We start from the raw sequence: 16,358 nt of genomic DNA, 5'->3' as shown, positions 1-16,358 counted from the left end.
ACATAAGCTACTGTTTATGTAGATGTCTTTTGAAACCAGTTCCCTGGGCATCAAAATACAATTGATCGCATTGACGAGGGGATGCTGATGTTAAAAATATAAATAGAAGGAGTGTTTCTTGATTTGTTTCTCACCAACACATTTTTTAGTACAATTCTTCTAAAATTCTGACTACTGTTTCTTACCTTCTCTCATAAACACTGGTTTAAGGATGTAACCAGAGTTACCATTCTGTTTAAATTTTCCTAAATACAGATCCATCTCTTCTCCATGAGTCTGATAGTTTAGAGCAACTGAGAATGAAAATATTTACCATTATGTTACGAAAGTAATATTATGTCAATATTAATCTAGCCTACAGTAGGTCAATTAAAAAGTAATTGATAGTAATATAAGAGTTAATTAGCAACTCCCTGTTTATATAGAAACATTTAGTTGATATAAGCGTCAAATTCAAAGAGAGCAATATGGCTATAAAAATGCAAGTGAGAGTTTGAGGGTGGCCTTTTCCAACTAGAGAACAGAAATAAGACTAACTAGCCAGACATGCACTGCTTAAATTACAGCATGATTGTACAGAAGTATTGTAAAGCATAAACCTACCAATGGCACAGCCTGCATTCCATAGTGGACAGGGGCAGTAGTTGGAAGAGTTTGTTCTCCAACCAGCTGGGTATGTTCTGCTTAAGAACTTCTTATTGTGTTCATTGTACTGCTCACCACTATGTTTGGCTAGATCCATGGCTTTGCTCTCACCGAAAGAAGACATCTCATAAAACTTGTCTGAAAATGTTAAAGTAAGTGATGAGTATATGATAGTAATTAATAACAAAAAAATAATCTAATAATAAATTCCCAAAATGAGGAAATAAGAATCTATAGACAGACAAAATGTTTACAAATTCATATTTTAAATTGCATTCTGTGAGCGGCCTTTTCCAGAAATGCCATCGTAATTGGCAGCAACAGTACATTCAAGATGGTTATGGTACTCAAATATTATTTTGAAGAGAAAAGAAATTCACCAGTGCTTACATTTTTCGGCAGATTCCTTGAAGTTGTGGAAATGAACACTTTTACACAAACAAACCAACATTGAAAGATCTTTGGCCAATTTCAGTTTTTTACTCTAAAAATAAAAATGTGCATATCAATAACATATATTTTGATCTCATTTTTCTAATGGGTTTCAAACCAGAAAAATATCTGCTATAGAAATACCTTATAATTCCACACACGAATATAATGCCATCCTATAACTTAGAGAATAATCCCGCCTACTCATTTTATCGGGATTATACTAAATCAAATAAAGTAGATCATTTGGGGAAAAAATGAGCTGTATAATATCAAATTGTTGCCAAAATAAATACTTTCTTTCTGTAGTATTACTAGAACTGTAATGTGAAAAATATACAGTATACAAACAGTTTAATTTATTAATTAATTTAATTTTGTTTCATATGAAAATTGGTTAATTGTAAGACAAGTTCAGACCTTTCAACCTTTACCATGACTATGATGCTCAAATGATTTTATATTTTAAATCATTTAATTAATATTAAACCTCTTTCTGTCTTTTTGAACAATTTAAAAGTAAATGGTACAAATACTATTGTATATGCATGCCTTAGGTTATACAGTACATTAACAAGGATTAAATATTTGGCTATGCCACATTCACTCTGTTAAAATTAAAATAATTCTAATGCTATTAAATTGTATATTAGTTATTGACAACATAAGTATGTATCTGCATGCCAAAACAGGGAGCTTTCTATTTGCGACGACCGAGGACTGACGACCAACCTAGGTCAGGTCAATCAATGTGTTTTCAGTTGTCGCCTAGACCTAGAAAGCATCAAACCTGTGGTGAGGCGCAAGGACCCACATCCCAGTATTCCCACATGCGGACTATGTTCAGGTTTGATCGTTGGTCGTCCCAAATTGAAAGCTTCCTATTAAATATCAAACTATGGATTAAATAGATAGTCTGCATTAATGCTGAAAGTAAAAATATTAATACCTATGTAATTGTCTAGCAATATTTTGGTTATTGATAAGACTCATTTAGTAATATTAGTATAGTATCAAAACTAATATTATTGCATTGTAAATAAACAAACTTTAAATATTATTTCAATGTATAAGTAAAATTAACAAAGAAAGTACTGCAATACTGCTACTGAACTGCAAAAATACACAACAAAGTTAGAGTAGTAACTTAGACCCTGTAACAAACAAGAATAAAACATTCTACAAATCTAAAACAAACAAACAAAAAGCTGGAATGACGTGGATAATAGGTTTAACAGTAATGAACTTATAATTAACTGGATAATAAAATAAACTGGAATGAACTGGATAATAGGATAAACTGGATAATAGGTTAAACTGGAATGAACTGGATAATAGGATAAACTGGAATGAACTGGATAATAGGATAAACTGAAATGAACTGGATAATAGGATAAACTGAAATGAACTAGATAATAGGATAAACTGGAACGAACTGGATAATAGGATAAACTGGATAACAGGATAAACTGGAATGAACTGGATAATAGGATAAACTGAAATGAACTGGATAATAGAATGAACTGGATAATAGGTTAAACTGGAATGAACTGGATAATAGGATACATTAGAATGAACTGGATAATATGATAAACTGGAATGAACTGGATAATAAGATACATTGGAATGAACTGGATGATAGGATAAACTGGAATGAACTGGATAATATGATAAATTGGAATGAACTGGATAATATAATAAACTGGAATGAACTGGATAATAGGATAAACTGGAATGAACTGGATAATATAATAAACTGGAATGAACTGGATAATATGATAAACTGGAATGAACTGGATAATATAATAAACTGGATAATAGGATACATTAGAATGAACTGGATAATAGGATACATTGGAATGAACTGGATAATATGATACTGATAAACAGGAATGCACTGAATGAACAGCAAGCAAATCTAATAAATATATAAACACAACATTTACTAAATAATGAATGACTATCGGGAAATGGCATTACAGCACATGATCAAACAGACTGATGACATTATGCACAAACCTCATGTTCAACTGCTGCTTTTGATACTTTTCCACCGCTGAAGATAGACAAAAACTGATTACAAGAGAGAAAAAAAAATAGAATCACAAAATTATATAATAATTCAGACAAAAAAGAGAGTAGGAAATAGAGTACATATACTATATTATTAATGATAGAAGTGTGTACAATTCAGAGAAAACTGTATTAATGTAAACTGTATGTGTTTTGGATGCAAATTTTCATTTATTGTAAATAGTTTATGTGTAACATGCACATATTTTATTTAATTTATAAACATATTCATTTCATCAAGACAGCAGTTCAGGGAGTATAAAATGTAGATTTATTGAATTGTGTTGGAAAGCTGTATATTCCAAAACACAAAAGGTTGGCAATAAAACCTTTATAAGGCACTTAAACATTCTTTAATTAGAATTCTTCATGATGCAAGTTTGGGCACATGTACTTTATTCTATTGAACAAAAATCTTTTATAATGCATTTACCAGGCAAAGAAGTTAATTAATCGCATTCATATTTTATTGTAATTGGGTAGCATTCAATGTGTATGTATATTGATTAGTTTTATATATTATTTAAGAGTTAGATGGTAGATACATGTGTGTGCAATAAAAACAAAGCGTGCAAATGTCAAAGTTTTCAACAGCTTCCTTGAAACCTGTTTTTTTTAAACGAAAATTGCTTTTTTTGGATAAATAATTCCTACCTTTTTTCGTTTTGTTTTATTTAATTTTATCTCCTAAAAATGACAAAATACTGTATATATAAACTGAATTTAGAATTAAATTTATCAACAAAATCTGTGATTTGCTGGATAAGCTTAAGCTTAATGAATTTGTTTCTTTTTTTATCACTAATAGTAATAAATATCAGGGCACAGGTGTAGCCGTTTTAAACTTTGATAAATTCAAACCAGAATGCTTCTAACATTTTCCATCATTAATACCTTCTTGTCCTGTAAGTGAATGAAGTTAATGAAATTAATTATAAAGATACCTTTAATTTTAAAATTAGCAGAACACCAGAACCTTTTGAACAGTTAACTAATACCAGAAAATGATGGAAGCAGAAAAACATGATTCCCCAGCTTTTATTAGGGTAATGAATGTGATTTTAAATAAGGGTTTTGATTATTTAATATACTGTATATCTTACGTTGGTAATCTGAGAATTTCAATATCATAAATTAATTTGTTTCTAGATCTATTTCAAAAGTATAATAGTTAATTAGGTTGCATACTATAGCTTTAAATATTACTAATCAATAGAATGCATCTGGTCTACCCTTTGTCATTTTCCAATTGCATGAACACCAAATAAAAGTAAGAAAATATGAAAGCTCTATCAAAATCTTAGATCAAATTTAATTAGTATTGACTTGTGATACAAACCATTAATCAACCTTTGACCCATGACATTTTGTGACCCTTTGTTGATATTACAAAAGTACAAATGATTAACTTTATAAATCAATATATCAATTTTATAAATAATTAACTCATAATGTCAAGTAATATGTAAACTTATAATAATAATAATAATAATATTACTGTAACTTTGAGTAAATAAAGGTTAAAACAAAGCTATTAACTGCTCTCTGAAATTAAAATGTATGAGTTTGAACAACTTAAGTAGTGAAGAGCCTGTCAGGTATAACAGATATATTTATGGCATTCTATCTATAGTTCATTCTAGACTAGGACTAGCTTAATTGAATTTTTGTTAGTTCTGTCAATTATATTCCTTTTCTAAGCAGACAAAGATCAGATAGTATGGCCATTATTCTATTGTGTCGCATGTGCCTTCCAATTTCGTCCAATAGTATTAACACTAAGGTAAATCTATAAGAAAAAGTAACTGTAATAAATAGAATATGTACTAAAAAAAATGAAAAAAAGTATTAATAATAAATTAATTATTCGCTGGAGTAAAAAAAAGGTAAAATTTTTCAAAGACTTCTTTACTGGGTTTTTTTATGTAGACTATTAATTGCTGTGTATATGTTACTTACTTTTTTCTTCTTGCTACTTTCCAACTGCTGCCTAACTTCCTCATCTTCAACATTCTCTATATCTGCAGCTTCATCCTCATCACTCACATCGCCGTCATCTTCATCCTCAACCTTTAGTTTTTTACCCTAAAAATAAGAATATTTACTTAATAAAGCAATTACAATAACTTGTATATCAATATGAAATCAGTTATAGCCTATAAGTTGATTTGATTAACTGATTTTCCTTCAGTTAAATTAGAAAGTGAACTATCTATTTTCAAAGATTTGACAACAGGCGCTAGACAGTACAGGTTAATATTATTAAGTTAATGCATAGGGGGGAAACTTATCAAACATAATGTATAGATGTTGGTGGCATATGGATTGAAAAACAGAAAAAAATTGCTAAATTTATGAATTTATTTTGAATTCATTTTTGTTCACACTTACTTTGATTAATATTTTTCCTTTAAGTGCTTCTGGTGAGGGTGGATCTTTTTCATCTGCCTTCACAGGTTCTTTGTAAATTTGATCTAAAAAATATTTTTATTTACAAAAACTGATTACTTCTTAGCAGGGCCGTAGCCAGCAGCACGGTTGGTAAAGTTTCAACCTGACCACTTCTTCACAGAGGCCTTGACAAGCCAGTGGCTTGAACAAATTGTTTCCTTTTCTTGTGAAAACTGCACCACTTTATTTCTTGTGGCTACATCACTGCTTAGTTGATGTTTATTACAATTAAAATAAATATGTATTACATTTTCAGAATTAAATGCTTTGTTGAGTTAATGATTAATCTTACCTCCAAGGATTGTCTGCATTATGTTGGCCATTACCTGTTGTTGTGGGACGGAGCAATGGTTCTCAAGAGACAGAATAACAGGATATCTAAGTGGAAGTAAAGCACTGATATTAAGATATCTGTTATCTATGATTTTTGTGAAATACTGTTTTCTGTATAATATACAATGATTTAAATGCAGTTAGAGGAAAAATGGCAAAATCAGCACTTGTGGTCATGTTACAAAAGTAGTCAAAACAATATAGATTATGTGATAAAAATCCTAGAAAGTAGGAAAAAGTTTGCCATTTTCCCCTGACTTAATGGTCACACTGATAGGGATTAGGATTATGATAGGGATTAGGATGATGATAGGGATTAGGATGATGATGATGATGATAGGATGATGATAGTGATATGAGCTGAGGATACTGTGGCAATATTGACCAATCACTCCTAGGCTAAGGAGAAACACAATCACATTTAAAATACATTTATAGAAGTGAATTATTCACTTAAGGGAAATCCTTTAAATATTTATTGACTTGACCAAGTGTGATTGGTCAATACACCATCTTACAGATAGCAAATAGCTTGATTTCGCCCTGAACACAGTGAATAATGCAAAGGGTTTGGTAGCAAATGTCAGGACGCGTACATACAAACATCATTATTCTGTATCCAGACATTCTGTTACCTTTTATCAACAAAAATAAAATTTAAATGATTATGCTGTGCATAATATTACCATCACACATATTTATAAAAACCCAATTTAAATGAATTGCCTTAGGCAGTCAAAACACACTTTCATTAATCACCACTTTGAAGGTGTTTGTTAAGTTTGTCTAAAATCCTACAATCACCATCTATCATACTTAAGATAGGTTCTAAGGATTATTACAGCGATAGCTCACAAAATTGATAAATATTCATGAAGTAAACACTTTACCCTATATCAAAACACTTTAATAGACAACCATATATAAATCTGTAATCTCACTTTAGTGGCTTAAAAAATGCTACTCAAATAATGCATTAATCTTCAAACAAGCAAATCGGTATTAACTTTTTTGTGTGTATTTTATTTTTAAATTGTGCAGGTTTGTGACAAGCTATCAACAAACATAAAAGTCCTTCAGTATTGAATTATAATGATTTTTATGGCTATGAGTAATGGCTGTTTTTTTTAAATATCACTGCTAACTTATCATAAACGATAATTAGTTGAGAAACTATAAGTGAAAGTTCTGTTATAAAAAACAAACAAAAAATCTAATGAACAACCATTATAACTGATGGATTTACTCACTGTGAAGCGACAAAAGCATACTTGTTGATGACCTCAATGATGTCACGGAAAAGAATCTTGGAGGTTAGTGTGTGTCCATGGTAGACGACTGGTTCATTATCTGGACCATCCCAAATATCCACTGATGATAATTAAAAAAACAATTAGCTTTGTTATTAACTGTATTTGAATTAAATTAAAAATCAAAAGTTACATGACATGAAACAGAAAGTGTCTAGTTAATGTGGAAATAACTGAAATGCAAAATATCCATTTGAAGACTAACTGAGTTATTGAATACAAAGAATCTACAGTGCACACAGGGTTATATTACCATGGACCTATAAATTAATTTATAGGTCCATGATATTACTATTATCAGTACTGTATTCCTAATTTATTGTTATTAAAAATGATTACATACAATAACAATATTTACGGTGTATTAAGCTTTTGATTAATATTAATTTTCAAAGATTTTTTTTAGTTTCAATATAAAAAGCAATATTGATATCATATTAAATATATTCAGTGCTTCTGTTAGATAGAAAGAAAAATACATAGAAGAAATATAAACTATATTAATTGCAAATTATACAATAAGAAGCATTAAGCTAATTTGCATAACAATTGAAATACATGATTGTAACTTTATGTTTTTTATACTTCCACAATACATTCAGTGGTTTCCAAGAAATAGAAATGTCATTAATTATAACAATATAGACATATTTATATTAATTAGTAAGCTAATTTGCATAACAATTGGAATACAAGACTGTAACTTTGTGTTAATCTTTCTTCCACCAATACATTCAGTGTTTTCCAAGAAATAGACATATTTATATTAATTACTAATAGCTAATTTGCATAACAAAATATCTTCTTCTGATTGAACTTTTTAACATTGAACATAATATATTATCATTAGTGGTTCTGGCTTGTTACATAAATATGTATATTAATTTTAATGACAGTTAATAAAAAACACACAAATCATTTATAATAATTGTTATTGAATTAACAATTTTTTAAAATTAATAAAAGAGAATTTAACCATTTTCAAGCAATACTCACATTCAACACATCTGCATCCCTTCTGAAGAGCTTTGATGTAGGCCTCAGTACTGCTGGGTCCTCGTAACTGATCACTTAACAAATATCTGTAAAGAAAAACAAATCCTTAGAATAGAAAGAACATAATGAACATATTCTATATTTTATTCCAGCTTTTACTAAAAAAAAACCCAATAATTAAGTTATTTAACGATAAAATTCCTAATAAATATATTTTGACTCTTTTGACTCAGAATATAACAACTGGCTTGTAATGTCCTACTATATATGAGGTGGTGCTGTTCATTGCTTCCACTTCTCCTAAAATGTTAGTATAAAAGTGGTTAAGTGTTTTTGTGTAAATAATTATGTTCCAAATACAGTGGTTTGTCGTAAGGCTTCCAGGAAGATATTGCTACTTTGCTAAGGATGCTAATGAAACTGAGTCAAGTACATTTACACTTTATTTTTCTGTATATTACCTGAAAATAAGTACATAATACTAAAGAAATAAATGGTAATAAATAAGATGTTATTAAAATTAGTGAGGTACTTACGTATTATGTGAAGAAGCTATGAAGTAGTGGGTCAAAGGTTGTGTCATGTCTTGGTAAACTGAATCATGATATGGATTAAAAACTAATCCATTCGGCCCCAACATGAACAGGACAAAACCTATAAAGAAAACATTATTTAAAATAAAATAAAACTTAAAATAAAACAGGGAATTGGGAGTATCTATAATATATATTTATCTGTTTTTTATTTTAACAATTAACTTTCTATATGTTTGAAATTGCATGACATTTTTTTGTTCAATGTAAATTATTATATATGTCTATTTGTTTTTTTATTTTAGCAATTAACTTTACTTTCTATATGTTTACAATTGCATGCAATTCTTTTTGTGCTGCTTATTTGAGATGGGGGAAAAATGTAAAGAAGTGGTATTTATCAATTCATTTGAATGCAACTTTTCAATGTAAATAACCTATTCTCTCAGCTTACCAGCATTTACTTAAATGGTTCATTAAAAGTAAAACATCATACAGCTAACTACTTTACTCCAGTTAATATCGTATGTGGCAAATTATAAATAAAAGACAGCCAACCATAAATGCTTTTCCATTATTAGGCCTTACCTATACTATACTTACCATCATAGCTAAGAATCTTTTTCTGTCTGCAAACTTCTTTTTGTTCATACTTCTCAATCACATTTAAACACCATTCTTCTTTTACATCAAGTCTCTAAAATCAAAAAGAGGAAAAAATGCATATTGTCTTTCTTTTAAGTGGAAACCTTGATAGCCACAGTGCAGCGCCAACAATGGAGTATTTTTTCTGTTTGTTCAGATACCATCTTATACTAAGCTTTTCAAGATACTTGGCTGCAGCTGCTTTTTCTCATTCTAAGAGATTTCATTATCACTGTTTACAAATTAGTTAATTAATTGTCAGTATATCACTGGGCTGTTATGAATATTCTCATGTAGATAGTATATACATTTATTTTAATATCTTCACTTCAAACTTAATGACAGTCACCCAAGGCTATCTATTCTCATTTCTATTGTAAACACAATGTAATTGTATAACTTACTTAATTACTGTAGTTTCTTTTTTTTTTTTGGAAAATTCTTCCTCTATATAAATTAACTGTGACATTTTCCATAGCTCTAGGTAACAAATTTAATACCTTATATTATATTGTACGTGTTAAAATAACACAATGAAAATTGTGGATCTCCTTGACATCTATAAGCTTTAATTACTTATAATAGCTCTAAAAAATATCTAGTATTGTTACAGAATAATTGTCATCACCCTGTAATCTACACTTGTGTATTGATCAATTTATTCTTTCCACCCACTAATTCCATTGCAAATAAAAAAAGTGAGAACAACTGTTATCGTTACAGGTGAATACCCAATATATTGTAGCTAGAGAAATTGCAGAAGTTTTGTGTAAAAGGTAGATATAGTATGTCAAAACCCTGAAACTTAGCCGATTTAGTTCGTACAGTAATTGTATACTGTATGTCTCTGTGTAAAAGTTGTGGTCACTTTTATCATTCACACTTAAGTGTTGTGTTATATAATTGACTATTACTTGATGTGAATTTCTACATTTGTATTTTAGCAAATACCTTTCAGTTCCATGGACGTATTATTTGCTTTGATTGTCACACACAAAGTGACAATAAAGCAGGAAGGTAATGAGCCATGTATTTGCCAATATATCAGGTATTTTATAATACAAGATGACAGTGGATCTGTTTTTTTCTTTTCAACATTTTTTGTTTGTATTTTGTGGACTTGTCCCACTTTTATGTTAATTAAATTAAAATTGAATGACTAAGTTTATAAAAAGGTTGTTGTAAAAATGATTATTGGTGAACAGTTGAATACAGGTTAGCTGTGTGTGGAATAATCATGCTCAAAATATCATGTATTGTAATAACATAACTATCGAGATATGCTCATAAAGTGTCCAAGATTGTTCCATTTTTACAGATATTATTATTTTTATCTTTACTTTGTTGAGCTTTTAGAGACCATTTTGCGCTATATTAAATTGAACTTTATTATTATAATTGATTATTATTCATTCGCTAATAAATAATCAAGAATAAGATGATTTCTATACAATGCTATTGCCTTCAACACATCCAAACAGTTTATATATTCTACTTACATTTTTTGTTCTTTAATACCCGTACTTAATGAGGTAATACGATCTCTATGTCACATGCATTTGTTAAGTGAAATCACTTGTAATACAACTGATACTATAGCAAAATATGAACAAGATTCCAGAATATATGGCACCAACTTTAAATTCAATAACATTTAAATAGTCTAGTTAGTAAATGGAAAATATTTTACCTCGGTATTTGGAAAATTATTTTAACAATCAAAAAATAAATTTTGATGACCTAAGGCTAAAACTGGCAACAAGTCTGTAATTCATTATTAATTTCATTTTCAGGTTTCAAAACTGACGTTTGACTAACTATATACTTTAATATAATCAGTGTATTTAAACTACTTTTGAGCTCATAGCTAAATAAGAAAGCATTTCTCAAAATTACCCTTTGTGATTCGTGCATGAATTTAGTAAATTCACTTGCTGTCCAATAATCATCATCGCCGGAGTATCTATAAAATAGTAGAAAAAATGACAAATATTTACTGTGCATTTTGTCCAATGTAGTACAAACTGTGGTAAATAGGTTTTATAGTTCATGAATTCTAAATGGAGGATTATGACTTTAATTTAACACCACTTTACCGTACTGACAAATGTATATTAAAATATGTGTTTTGAAAAAAAAAATGGAAATAGGTATTTAATTTATGATAATTGATAAAAAGCTGTTTTTTTGTCGAACATATATTTTTAAAATATTGTTACTGAAGCTATGCCAAAAACAAGGTTAGTAAAGCTAAGTATTGTGTCATCAAACAATCTTATTATAAAAAGTAAACCAACCGTTCCATTTAAAAATTCCTATATTATACAAACAGGTGGTGATAGCATTTACACTTAATTAAATTTAAATTATAATCTTTATTGTCTTTCTTTCTTGTTTGTTCATTTTCATATACATAAAATCAAAACTAAAGACAAAAGACCAAAAAAAAAGCTTTCGCTTATCGAGTTTTGGCCTTTTAAAATAAATAAAACTTAAACTAGAACGAATATCATTTCTAAGAAAGAAGAATCTGAAGAAAATTAATTACATAAATGAAAATTAATAACTCACTGGCATTATCAATATGAATATGAAATAAGTAATAGAAGAATATTATACACATTTTTTTGTTTGTTTTTTAAATAGAAAAAACTAGAAATAAACTAAACATCATATAATGTTATCAAATGTTCTTTGACTTTGATGGCAAATTGTGTTCTAAATGAAATTGACTTAATATTTACTGGGAGTTTATTCCAGAGTTTGGGACCTTGGTATGTTATATTGGTTTGAGATAGAGTCGTACGGCAGAAGGGGATCGAGAGATTAAACGGGTCATTAAATCGGGTGTTAAATGGATGGTTTACATAGTTAAAGTATAGTATAATATGATGAGGTAATCTAGAATAAAATAAATCGGAAATAAATTTAAGCACATGCAACTCATACAATTTAAACACATCTAAAATCAACAATTGCTTAAACAAAGGTATAGAATGTGCTCTAAAATCAGAAAACGTAACACAGCGAACGAACATCTTTTGAATAAGTAGAACTTGGTTTAAGTAACTTAAATGTGTACTTCCCCATACTTCAATACCATAGGTAATTAGTGGTAAAATAAATGACTTATAAATTAACATTAATATACTTTGAGGAAGAAAATACCTTAACTTATAAAAAATACCTATTTTTGTACGTAATGTTTTACATAAATTGTTGAGATGAGTTTTCCATGTAAGATTCTTATCAAGTGATACTCCAACAAACGACACAGTCTCAGCCTCATTAATTACTTTATCGTTAACAAAAAGTGAGCCTATCTTATTAATAATTTTGCCCTTATTGTGAAATAAAATATAATTAGTTTTGTTATAGTTGATTGTTAATTTATTTACAATACACCATTCACATACTTTATATAAATGTTCATTTGCTATATTAAGGTCTATTTTATCTGGTGAAAATGAATGAAATAGGTTGGAGTCATCGGCAAATAAACGAAAATCAAAATAATCTGTTGAATTTGGCATATCATTAATATAAATTAAAAAAAGTATAGGTCCTAGCACTGAGCCTTGTGGGACTCCATGAGGTATTTCCCTAGTTTGAGAATGGCTATTATGAAATGATACATATTGAGATCTATTCTTTAAATAATCGGTTATCCATGACAATGCTTTTCCTCGAATACCATAATTAAATAATTTTGAAATTAAAATTTTGTGATTAATAGTATCAAACGCTTTGCTGAAGTCTACGAAAATACCAAGTGACACGTTACCCTTATCAATATCAGAAAGCAAAGTGTTAACTAAATTGATTAATGATAACTTAGTACTATGACGTTTTCGAAACCCATATTGATGAAAATAAAATAAATTAAATTTCTCAAAAAATCTTGTTAACCTGTCACAAAACAACCTTTCAAGTATTTTGCTGAGAACTGGTAAAATTGAGATAGGACGGAAATTTCCAGGTATTTCTTTTGACCCCTTTTTAAAGACTGGTTGAACTCGAGCACACTTTAACAGATTTGGGAATATACAATTATTAAATGATAAATTAAATATATAACACAAGGGATTTGAAATATGTAATGCTGCAATTGAAATTAATTTTGCTGGTAGATCATCTGATCCAGTTGCTTTATTTTGGTCGATTTTACAAATTAAATTAAATACCTCATTAACAGTGATAGGTTCAAGAAAAAAAGAATTTGGTAAGGGATTGGCCAGATACTGAGAAAAACATTTTTGTGAGGGGGGAATTTCGTTTGCAAGTTGATCGGCTACGCCAACAAAATAATCATTAAATACATTAGCAATTTCGTCCGGATTATCTACTAGTGATGTTGTCCCATCATTATTATTACGAATTAGTTTTTCAGGAATAGCATTAACAGATTTTAATTTATTTTTACCAAGTACATCATTTATTATCTTCCACGTTTTTACTGAATTTGTTGCGTTAGCTGAAAACATATGTGAATAATAATTTCTTTTTGCAGTTCTTAACACCTTTGTAAGGGTATTTCGGTATTTTTTATATTTCATAAAATCAGAATTATCAAGTTTACTTTTAATTAGTTTCTGGTACATCTTGTTTTTTTTGTTAATAGATTTTTTAATATTTCGGGTGATCCATGGTTTTTTCTTATTTACATGATTTATTGACATCGTTCTTATTGGCGCATGCTTGTCACAAATATTTTTGAATTTAGTATTAAATCTATCGTAGGCCAAGTTTGTATCATTGCATAAATAAACCGATTCCCATGACATGTTAGATAAATCATGTAAAAAATCATTTTTGTTAAAATGCTTATAACATCTTGATTTATAATAATACTTATCATTAGAAGTAATGTCAATGTTATTTTCAAAAATTGCAAATATTGGTAGATGATCGGATATGTCACACGACATCGTCCCAGATATTATACTATTACAAATAATGTTACTATATATGTGGTCAATTAGGGTGTTAGATGCAGGACGGGTTGTCGATTCTATTAACTGAGTCATATTTAAACATTCAATAGCCGTTAAATATGAGTTTATATCAGTGTTATTAACATTAAAAAGATTTATATTGAAATCGCCCATTAGTATACATTGTTTTTTGTTGACTTTCATTTGTTTTAAGGTATCTAAGAGGTCTTCTCTAAATTCATTTATGTTGGAATTAACATTTCGATAAATTACCCCTATCACGTACATTTTACCCCCATCACATACTTCAAACCACAATGATTCAGAGTTACAAATATTTATATCAAGACGTCTATACTTAACTGAACTATGGATATAGGCAGCAACGCCACCACTTCTACCGAACTCACGACAGATGTGCTCGAAATTGTAGGAACTCAATTGGTATTTGTCTTTATCATCAATGTTCCAAATCTCAGTTAATCCAATAAATTTAAATTTATTTTTAAGTACTGTTTCATATAGTAAGGTCGTTTCATTAAGTTGATGATTTAAAGATCGTACATTAAGACTTGATATAGAAAATGTAGACCTTTGAGCAAACCGGGAGCCATAGCTGTCTAAAAGTTCGGCGGGAGTAATTGCGTTGTGATTTGTGTATTCTATATTTAAATTAGATGCTAAATTATCGTTTATTTCAAACATATTAAGTAAGTTTACAGTGAATAAAAAGGAAGTAAGTGAAGATAATTAACATTCATTAACAATAGCTGCGTATAGCGTATTTCTAAAAAGAAATACAGCAATAAGCATGTATGAGACTGTATACATTAATACATAATTAATGAGAAGCAAAATAAACAATTCTTGAAATAAAAATATATTATAGGTAATATTTCGGTTGACGGTAAGTAGAGTCAAAGTAAAGTTAAATTATTGCGACGACTAGAATTACTCAGTAGCTTCGGGTGCATGTGCTTCCTTGAGGTTCGGGTAGTATTTAGCAAGATGATCCATGTCGATGAATGTGCGAACATAACCATTTGCATCTAAGTAACGCAACTTGTCAAGGTGGAGCCAGGCCTTTACTTTGTTGGAATGCAGGTATTTCATCGATGAGTATAATGCCTTTCTTCTACTTATCACTCTGCTGGTAAAATCATTATTTACGTAGATGTTATTATCTTTAAATTTAGGTCTCACTTTTGGAGCTGCCTTGCGTATTCTTTCTTTAGTGGAATATCTGAGAAAGTATGCAACAAGTGGTCTCGGTTTATCCCTGGTGGTATTACGTGGTCCAACTCGATGGGCTCGTTGTATATCATCATTAGCGATTTTGATGCCGGTGGTATTGGAAATAAATGAGGAAAGGAAATTAACAGTACCTTCACTATCCTCCGCTTGTTCGGGTATGCCAGTAAACCTCAGATTGTTACGGCGTTGACGTCCTTCTAAGTTGTCGATTTTGTCGCGTATCTCTTCTATGCATTCCGTAGTGGATTGCTGCGTATCCTCGGCAATATCCTTCAGCTTAACATCCATGAAATCAGAATTTTCCTGCATATCGGCGTGCAAATTCCTCAGTTCTTTTTGTAAACCGGTGATTTCATGATTGAGGATGGTAATGTCTTTTTCCAAGGAGACAATCTTGGTGACTGCGTCGCATAATGTTGATTTAATATCAGCAATGGTTTTGCAGCCCATGATTGACTTGATGAGAGTCGACAGCCAGGTGTTCGGTTCAGCGGCGCTAATATTTAAATTAGAAATATTTGGCTCTTTGTTTTCCACGTTGGCCATTGTAGATGTTTAGTTAGAATAAATAACAAAAGTGTACCTATATTTAATGCAACCGATACGTTCACTATCCAGGTGGGTATACAGGTCTCATGCAGTTAGTAGCTTATCCTTGCAACATGCTATCACAGGTAAGCGAGTACTGTATCTAAAAACGTATACGTGTGAGAGCTCCGCTCAAACACGTCTGCACTCGACGAAGGACAATG

At 29.7% G+C, this 16,358-nt stretch overlaps 1 protein-coding gene across 4 annotated transcripts in view; it reads right to left on the bottom strand.

Moving 5' to 3' along the window:
• LOC144843082 (1-phosphatidylinositol 4,5-bisphosphate phosphodiesterase delta-1-like) overlaps positions 1-16,358 on the bottom strand; it is a 33,403-nt gene that overhangs the window by 6,487 nt on the left and 10,558 nt on the right. For 2 of the 4 annotated variants that reach the window (XM_078699772.1, XM_078699779.1), the window contains exons 7-19: positions 11,315-11,381; positions 9,377-9,470; positions 8,777-8,894; positions 8,241-8,326; positions 7,185-7,305; positions 5,894-5,979; positions 5,542-5,624; positions 5,110-5,235; positions 4,027-4,053; positions 3,097-3,150; positions 1,036-1,129; positions 604-783; positions 186-293 (exon numbers count right to left, since the gene is read on the bottom strand). In XM_078699772.1, the coding sequence (XP_078555898.1) occupies positions 186-293; positions 604-783; positions 1,036-1,129; positions 3,097-3,150; positions 4,027-4,053; positions 5,110-5,235; positions 5,542-5,624; positions 5,894-5,979; positions 7,185-7,305; positions 8,241-8,326; positions 8,777-8,894; positions 9,377-9,470; positions 11,315-11,381 (1,244 nt within the window). The remainder of the gene's footprint in view (positions 1-185; positions 294-603; positions 784-1,035; positions 1,130-3,096; positions 3,151-4,026; positions 4,054-5,109; positions 5,236-5,541; positions 5,625-5,893; positions 5,980-7,184; positions 7,306-8,240; positions 8,327-8,776; positions 8,895-9,376; positions 9,471-11,314; positions 11,382-16,358) is intronic. The other 2 variants (XM_078699786.1, XM_078699797.1) reach the window with 2 other exon arrangements.

Source organism: Antedon bifida, chromosome 1, assembly GCF_963402885.1.
Source record: "Antedon bifida chromosome 1, ecAntBifi1.1, whole genome shotgun sequence".
NCBI lineage: Eukaryota > Metazoa > Echinodermata > Crinoidea > Comatulida > Antedonidae > Antedon > Antedon bifida.
The sequence above is the reverse complement of the archived record's forward strand: the minus strand, read 5'-3'. Positions and strand labels throughout refer to the sequence as shown.